We start from the raw sequence: 8,883 nt of genomic DNA, 5'->3' as shown, positions 1-8,883 counted from the left end.
GCGAGATTTCGTCTGAAGTGAACGTTGGATCACTGTGCTATTGCTTCAGTCAGGTTTCTAGAAATGTGAGTTTCCGTACAACTCTGAATAATTTCGTTTGATTTACAATCAAATTGTAAAGAAAAGTACAAATCTAGGCTCGGATTGGTGGTCCTTTGAGGAAACAGAAGAGAAATGCACGAATGAATGCGACTGACGGACCGTGGTGGGAAAATCAAGTTCCAATATCCAAATATTGGCCTTTTGCATCGGCTCTGAAAATCTCCATTTGAACATTTTCCAGTGCCAAAAGTGGAGAGAGGTCAACGAAAAGGCCCTCGCCACTTTTTTTTCTCTAATAATGGGGGGGGGGGGGGGGGGGGGGCATGAAATTGTCAATTTAGGCCCAGCCTTCTGCATGGGAAAACACGACAGGAAAAACGACTTTCATCATAGTTTTATTCCAAACAGCTCTTAAACAAAACCTCGTCGTGTATATTTTCAACATGAATATTGCAGCTCGGCACGCGTGGGAATAAATATCAAAAGAATTCATCATGTTATTGATCGATGAGCAGCATCAAAGGTTGCCTTGATTATTTTCATTTTTATTGGACACATAAATGAAAGTGAACCAACTAAAGTACACAAAATCAAAGTGACAGATTTGAAGTGGCGTTGACAGGCAAAACTGCAACAATGCTTTCTAAAATTGGCCAACATTACAATGTGCAAAAAAAGCAAGATCTTAGTCTATGTACAAGAATTGGCTTTTGAAAAATTTAATACTGGCGGTTGACAGCTCTATTTATAAAAATATATATTAGCATGAAGACTGTAGCTTAGTTGTTAGTCGCTTTGTTAACTGGCCACAACATTAGGTACACCTGCACAATACAAAATAATGGAAAATGTATACAGGGTGGGCCAAAAGTAGGAATACAATTTTTAAATGAACCTTTATTATTTTTATTTTTATTTTACACGTACTGTGAAAAATCATAATGGCAAATCGTTTGAGTCAAGAACAAAGAAACTTGATTCTATTGGACAGGAGGGAAGAAAAGCCGATTTCAGCGGAGGAAGGAAGGTTGCAAGGAGGCCGGAAGAAAAAGTGGATCTGGGAGGAAGGAAGGAGGAAATGAAGGAAGGCCCAAAAGGAGGGAAGAAAGGAAGGAAAGTTTGTGTGCTCAGGCCCAAGCCATGTCGAATAGAAAAATATTGTTTTGGCGCCATCTTGTGGCATCTGCAGGCAAGCGCAGGCCTTTGACCACCTTTTGTCTCGCTCCGTATTATATCGTGAGTTTGCTCTCACCATTTTCGACTTTGGCTTGCTCATTCCGCGCCACGCTTGGAAATAGTAGGAACGCGATGACACGATGTCGTCCGATCGCGGCGTCGTCCCAGCCGTGGCGGATAAAGTCGCCCGCGTGACGGCGAGGTGTGTCAGAAAAGTTCCAGGACCGGTCTCACAAAAAAAACAAAAAAAAAAACATTTCAAATCCAAACTTCAAGTTTTCCCCTCAGAGGAAATCCCGCCGAAGTCGAACGCGCTTTTCCGGACTTCGATCACTCCCGGAACGATTCGTCAGGATCTTCCGCGGTTCCGGCAAAGCGGCCATCTTGTCGTCTTTAAAACGAGCCCTCTCGACGAGCCCTTTGAACGCTTGAAAAAAGCGTTTCCTCCCCTCACAAACGAAAAACTAAAAAAAAATTTTATAATAAGGAAAATCACACTCTATCATATTGTCCGTTATGCAAATATATAGCAATAACATCATTAAATAGATGGTCAAGAATGAAACAGTATGTGTATCATGATTAATTCTTTGTGGCTCCTTCTAGTGTGCGTAACTCGGCCACAGGGGGCAGTATAATACAACAATGCAGACAAACCAAGAAGAGTTTCACAACTACTGATATCGTATCGTATTCTCGTTTTTGCTCTACGTTTTTCGTAGAGCATAAAGAACATACGCCTGGGAGTTTTCTTATGTCTGTCGACATGTCTTGATGCACCTTTTGTGTTCAAATATCACTTCTTTAAAGGTTTATAACGATGGCAATATTGATGCTAGCTTCGTTAGCTCATCTATGGCGTTTTGGATTGTTTGTTAGCATTAAGCTAAACAGCCTTAGGTGTTTTGTTCTAAACACACGACGTGAAATTCGTTTTGGTTTACGTTTAATTTGACCGAAAATTTTAATTGAAAGCAAAAAAATCGTCCGACGGAAGTCTGGTCCCTCGCCTGAAATCTTTAGGGACCCCCGTCCTGGAACTTCAGTGCCACACCTGGTTCCTGCGTCTCTCATCTTTTCCCCCGAAAAAAGCCTTTGTCGGTGTAGTTCTCTCTGACGGTGACGGTGATCAGGTTCATGGTGACGTCCGTGACGGTCACCGTGTCCACGTTGGCGAAGCGGGGGATCCACGAGGGGCCGGGCCCCGCGGGGGGGCACGCCTCCCCGAGTTCTCCTCCCGTCGTCATCGGCGGGTTCCCGTGTTCGTCGGAGCGCTTCGGAACGGCCGGGTAACGAGTCCCGCCTCCTCGGTCCGGACGGCCGCCGGACATGGGCGCGATGGTGGTCTCCTCCCGGAACCTTCTGGTCAGCTGGACCAGGCCGGCGTCCGAAGCCCCCCCGTCCTGAGGTAAGCGTCCGGACGTTTTAGGGGCAGGGTCCGCGCGTTCCTCCTCATCGCGGTCGTAATGCGGACGCGGTTTGGGCTTGCGTCCTCTCTTTTTGGGACCCGGCTCCTGGTGAGAACTCGCCGCCGGTCCGGGCGACCTTTCGGGTTCTAGCGCTCGGCCGGCGACGCTCTCCCCTCGGTTGACGGCGCTCGGGGGGAAGATGGTGGGGACCACGGCGCGCAAACCCTCCCGGGCCCTCGGAGACGCGACGGGCTCCGGGACCGGATAGGAGACCTGGACGGACCGGGCCGGATCTCGCCGGAATCCGTAAGTTCTCTCTCTGGCTTTGGCCTGCGTGAGGAAGACAAGCGAACTGGACACAAGCGGCGATTCTTTGAGCAGAAGCACTTTTCACCCGAGCATCCATTTTCTGTACCGCTTAGCCTCACTTTTCCCCCGGCAAAAGTCAATCTGTCTCCACGAGCGGAAATTTTGAACGGGTTTAGTGACGGAAAAAAAAGAGAGACTTTATGTGCGTGAGAGAAAAAAAAACTAACCTTCAAGAGAAACGTCTCGGGCTTGGGTCCTCGCTTTTTGGGCCCAAAAAGCTCTCGTTCACGTTCCCTTGTAGACAAAAATACAGAAAAAAAAATAAAAATAACAATACGTTTTAAAAGTACTTTCGTATTTGGGAAACAGTGAAACGATGATGTCTAATATTTGTATTGTTGGTTAGTTAGCTGCCTTGATGATGTTAAAGCTATCTATCTAGCTAGCTATCGCTCTAGCTAGCTATTTAGCCATAGCTAACTCGAGGAAAACGCAAGTACTATAGCCGAGTTTGTTCGTTACACGTTGTAATTCGACAATCTTCCGTCGGCGTGCGGTATCCGAAATGTTGCAAACGAAGGTCGTCTCCGTTTCGATCGCTCACCTCTCCTCGAAGGCGGCCAGGAGGCGCTCGTCCAAGATGTTCTCCTCCGGCTCCCACGTGCTGTACCTGCAACGAGGCCAGGCGCGTCAGCGCGGTCGCAACACAAAGGCCACGCCCGTACGCCGGGACTCCGACGAGTTAGCGCTACGCTAAACGATTGCCAGCCGGGCTTTTGGCGACTCGATTCACTGCTATCGCGTCGCAATTATAGAAACCATCAAAAACTCTAATGCAAATACCGAAACGCAATATAACAGGACCCACCTCGCAGGGGGGGCATGTGCGGGCCCCGCCCCCCCCCCCAATGACTCACGGTGCGCCCCTGCAGTCTGCCAAACTTTGTATCTTTCAAGCGATGCGTTGCTCTTTTTATTTCAGTCACTAACAGTGAGAATCCAAACGTTGACCAACATATGGAGACGTTCCCAATTCAAATTGTCTGAGGACGTGACAAGCTCATAAAATACATGCTACTCGCCACAGACGGCCAATATGAAATGTTTTCATACGCGCAGATGGCCAAAGTTAGCTGTAACTAGTTTTGCTCTCCACCAATGAGACGATGGAAAAATGCTGCCGTTGAATTGGAAGCCTGATTGGCTGAAGAGCGAGCGCCATCGCGAACGGGGTTGAAGTTACACGTTGGGCGCACGTGACCACACACTTCCAGCGGCCAAATCTGATTGGACAACAGCGAGCGAGAAACGCTCCGAAATGGAGGTTTGGGGGTCAAGGAATCGAATTTGGTGGAGCAAATGGAAGGTTGTCGCTGGACGTGCGAGAGTTATTTTTGCAGTTCTGCGCGCAGCCAGACGGCGTCGCTGTCCCCGCCGCGAGCTTCCGTCTTGGCTACGGAGGCGATGGTGTCGTGCACTCACTTGTGTGACCAGCCCTTCCACTTCACCAGATATTCCCAACGCCCCTGCAAACCACACACGCAGTCGGCTTAAAGGCTCCGTCGCCTTCCTACGGGCGGAAGCCAAAAAGTATGGCGGCGGCGGGCGCGCGCGTACCCGTCGTATCCGCCGCTTGATGATGGACTCGGCGGCGAAGACGCTCTCGCCGACGGCGGACAGCTCCATGACGACCTGCGCGCGCTCCGTCTCGCGTCCTCGTCGGGTCGGGCTGCTTCATTCCGCACATCCCATAATACGCAATCTGGCGCGCACGGCGGGGGCGGGGGCGGGGGGGGGCGCCGACGTCACGCGCCGTCGCCAGGCCCCGCGCTCGTCCGATTGGCCGACTTGTTGCTACGGGCGAAGGGGGCGGAGTCCGGCCGCTCCGGAGTCGGCTGAGATGTGCACGCGCACGCCGCGGACGCGCACCGAGTCCCGCCCGCCCGGCCAGAAAATTCATTTCATTTCTGTTTTTCCGCAAAATGCCGAATGGAGCATTTCGATCGCGATCGGTGTCGGGAGAAGGAAAAAAGGACGGCACGACTCCTGTCCTTTATGGCGCTTCGTTCCCAGCGCGCGATATGAAGAAAACTGCACCCAAAAAAAAGAAAAGAAAAGAAAAGAAACCAACTTTGCTCGCGTAAGTGCAGCCCGCAGGCTGTCAATCACAAAACAAATCCAAATCAGCTACAAATGTTGCACAAAATGGGGAATGCAAAATCCACCCAATCATTTTCTTTACCGCTTTATCGTCACGCGGGTGGCGGGCGCGCTGGCGCCTTTCCCAGCTGTCTCCGGGCGAGAGGCGGGGCACACCCGGAACCGGTCGCCAGCCAATCGCAGGGCGCGTTCGCGCCTACGGGCAATTTCGAGTCTTCGATCAACCTCGCACGAGGAAAGCGGAGCGCCCGCAGAAAAAGCCACGCAGGCACGGCGACGGCCGACATGCAAACTCCGCACGGGCCAGGCCGGATTGGAACCCGCAACCTCGCAACTGTGCGAAGCCGGAATACAAAATGTCCAACAATTTGATTCGAATCGCTCCTAATTTGACGCACGGGAGCCTCGTTTCGAATTGGAGTCGTTCATTAGCGCACATCGTGCGAGCTCTTAATTGCTCATCGAACTCGCGAATATTCGAAAACAATTTCAAATCAATCAGTTACATTCCAATCAAAACCATCCTTTCCTACAAAATGCAAAACAAACAACCCACACCCCCCCCCCCCCAAAAAAAATAATAATAATAGTAATAATATTTAAAAAAACCAAAAACGGTTCCTCTCTCTTCCGATGAGGAATTTTCCCGGTGGTTAAAAACGCGTTTTAAAAATGTCGTTTTGATTTCAGAACTTAAAAGAGTTGAAAACGCTGCTCAGGAAGGAGATTTGAGCCAAGATATTCTTGTTGCATGTGACTGTTGACGAGCGGGCACAAATACATTTGGAGCTCGCAAATATGCATCGAACAAAACCTATTGAGGCTTTTTGATTTTGGATTTTTGCTTTTCGCTTTTTGCTTGTTTATTTGTTTGTTTGTTTGTTTGCTTGTTTTTCCGCAGGCTCCCTCGTATCACGAAGTTAGATTCGTTGTTCTTCCTTCTCAAGGTGAGAATAATATTTGATGGATCACATATTAGGTTGAACGCCGGATGATGTGATTTATTCTACATTTTGTTTTTAGTTCATTCAAAATCAAATAAAACGCGACGTTTTTACGCAGCATTTGGATCATGAAATGAAAACGAAGGATGATGACGATGATGATGATTTGTAGGCATTTCCTGCCTTCTTTTAACGAGAATTGAGGAATGATCGAAACGGAACGAGAACGTTTTCACCTGATGACTTGAAGCGATAGAATACGTAGGCCAGATTTAGAAATTCAAATAATAATCATCATAATTCGAAGATGTCGTGAAAACTGACATTTGCAGCAACTTCCTGTGCTGTCGTTTTGCTGCGAAACCTGACAAATGTTATTTCCAAATAAGAAGGGCGGCTTCCATGACGTTTTATTTCTTTCTTTTCTTTTCTTGTCTTTTTTTTTTTTTTTTTTTGGGGGGGGAATTACGGCCCTTCTAAAAAGTCACTTATGAAATGAACATTAAAAGGCATTTCTGCTGCTTCCAAATCTTTTCCGCACCTGCAAATCAGTAGCCTAATTTGATCTTATTTTCTGATTGCATTTCTCAAGTCCGGAGACTTTTTCTGGGCTCACGTGTCGGATTTCACGTGTGCTGGTCAGACAATTCAAGTCTGGAGTTCAAAGTTTCATTGAAGCCTGCCGCTCGTGTTTATTTTCGTTGTCGTTTAAAATCTTCTCAAGTCGCTCCGACCACCAAAAATGTTCACGCATCAGAATGCATATGGCGGCCGTTTATGACGATAATAATCGCCAATGTTGTCGATTTCTAGACGATGTCGAGAACGCCGGCAAATTAGCGGAAGCTTCAAAAAACGTGATGAAGTCCAAACGCGCTTGCTGCATGCGCCATTTTGACGAAGCTGCGGAAGGTTGGTGCGCACGCGCACGCACGCGCGCGCACGCACGCATCTCCATATTTGGATGCCAGTCGACGCGGACGTGCAGGCGCGCGTGTTTGCGAGGAGCCGCGAGGGCGCCTGACGAAATGTAGCAACGACAACAACAAAAAAAGGAGAAAGCAAGCCTGCAGAGAGAGAGAGAGAGAGAGAGAGAGAGAGAGAGAGAGACCGAGCGAGCGAGCGAGCCCATTGGCTGTGTGGTTTCTGGGCAACTACTGCATCATGTCGCACCCTTGGACCCCATTTTCTCGTGCAGCTCCAAAATGGGAGGCAAAACCTCATGCGTGACGTTGCGCAATATTGCCTCCGCGTTTGAAATTCCGCTTCGACAAAATGTCAGCAAAATCGCCCCTGTGATCCGTTAACGTGTCAATCATACCGCAAAGGCTTTTCCAATATTTTCAACTTCTGACCTGCACGTATTTTGTTGAAGTGTCAAGTGAGCATGAGGAGAAAGTCAATATATTTATGTCATTATTTAATTTCTGACATTGTTTTTCTTTATTCTTTTTTTTTTGGCGTTCAAAATGTGTGCTACGCATACCGCAGTAGTGGTACGTGGCCTCCCTCTAGTGGTATGCAAATGAATCGCTAAATTAAATGCAAATGTACAAAATATGTGCACATTTCATTTTTTATGAGCAGTTCAGTTGTTTTTAACTTTTTTGTTCATAGGTCTACAATACATTTGCATTGAATGTAAAAAAAAAAAAAGTCTGATTCGTCTATTTTTTCATGTTTCGATAGTGCTAATGTTCAAAGTGTGCATAATGTCAAAGATGAATATGGTACTTAGAAATCAAGCATTTTTCTCACTTTTGATGAATAACTGCGTATTTGAATGTTGCTATTTTGGAGCGAGAGCGAAGAATGTTTGGAGGCGCTACTTGCTGTAAAACGTTTGAGAATGTGAATAGTTAACATTTAGTACAACATATGAGATTTTGTCCCGCATTTATTTGGCCTTGGGAGGAGGCCGGTGAGGCCTAAAATCTTTTCCAACCTCGTTGGCAGGTCTGATGATGACGATGAGGATGACGATGAGGACGATGACGAAGGCGGGATGCGGAACATCGCACTTGCTCTATGAATCTGCGGGTGCACGATCGTGCGCGCGCGCGGCGACTCCATGTTCACAAGCAGGAGGTCACGTGACCGAGAGAAAACACGTTGGGAAGATGCTGTACATCAAGGTCGTTAAAGTCGAGGCCCGTGGGCCACATCCGGCCCATTTGATGCGGCCCGCGTTCGTAAATTATGTGCGTCTACGTCATGTCGCTCTGTACCAAAGTTTCAAGTTGTCATCGCATTTAATATCGTCCGTAAATGGCGAACTTTCTTCAAATACGAAAGTTAGCCGTGACGCTGGCAGGCGGATGCGTTTTGCCATTTGAACCATTTTCAACTGCACGAAAACCGAGCAGATGTACGAAAACTGGGTCCAAATTTCTGTGAAAAAAATGTTGAAATCTAGCTCGTATGAAAACCGAAGTTCCGATGAAGCCGTTATCCCTTTGTATGTTTCCACGGTCATAACGAACCGGACGGTAACCAGAAAGACAATGTGACCCGCGACAAAAATGAGTTCGATGCGCTTGCATAGATGAAGACAGTGTTGGGCGGTAGCTAGATTCCGCAATTTAATTGCCAAATTGATGTCGTTGTAATGCATTACATTAATGGGAGAAAATGTGTGATGCGATTATAGTTGCTTTCGGAAAACTTCAATGATTACAGTTTGAATTCCATTTGAAAAATTGCCGCATATCGCTTCCGCCGTCTAAATGACGCTCGTGATTGGCTCTCTCTGGTCACGTGCCATTCTGTTGGAGTCTTAAAAAAAATAAAATAAAGAAATCACCTCGAGACGCCACCTTGTGGTGCAACTGATTAGTTGTCTG

General features: G+C 47.5%; 1 protein-coding gene across 1 annotated transcript; it reads right to left on the bottom strand.

Moving 5' to 3' along the window:
- Window positions 1–430: 430 nt before the first annotated feature.
- Window positions 431–4,697, bottom strand: cbx8a (chromobox homolog 8a (Pc class homolog, Drosophila)). Its single transcript, XM_061701465.1, has 5 exons — window positions 4,554–4,697; window positions 4,419–4,462; window positions 3,541–3,606; window positions 3,164–3,230; window positions 431–2,957 (listed from the first exon to the last, which is right to left on the bottom strand). Exons 1-5 carry the CDS (start codon window positions 4,620–4,622, stop codon window positions 2,289–2,291), a joined length of 915 nt encoding a protein of 304 aa, XP_061557449.1. The 5' UTR covers window positions 4,623–4,697; the 3' UTR covers window positions 431–2,288.
- Between the last annotated feature and the right edge of the window lie 4,186 nt (window positions 4,698–8,883).

This window comes from Phycodurus eques, chromosome 16, assembly GCF_024500275.1.
Source record: "Phycodurus eques isolate BA_2022a chromosome 16, UOR_Pequ_1.1, whole genome shotgun sequence".
Taxonomy (NCBI): Eukaryota; Metazoa; Chordata; class Actinopteri; order Syngnathiformes; family Syngnathidae; genus Phycodurus; species Phycodurus eques.
Note: the sequence above shows the minus strand (reverse complement) of the source record. Positions and strands in the feature narration are given on the sequence as shown.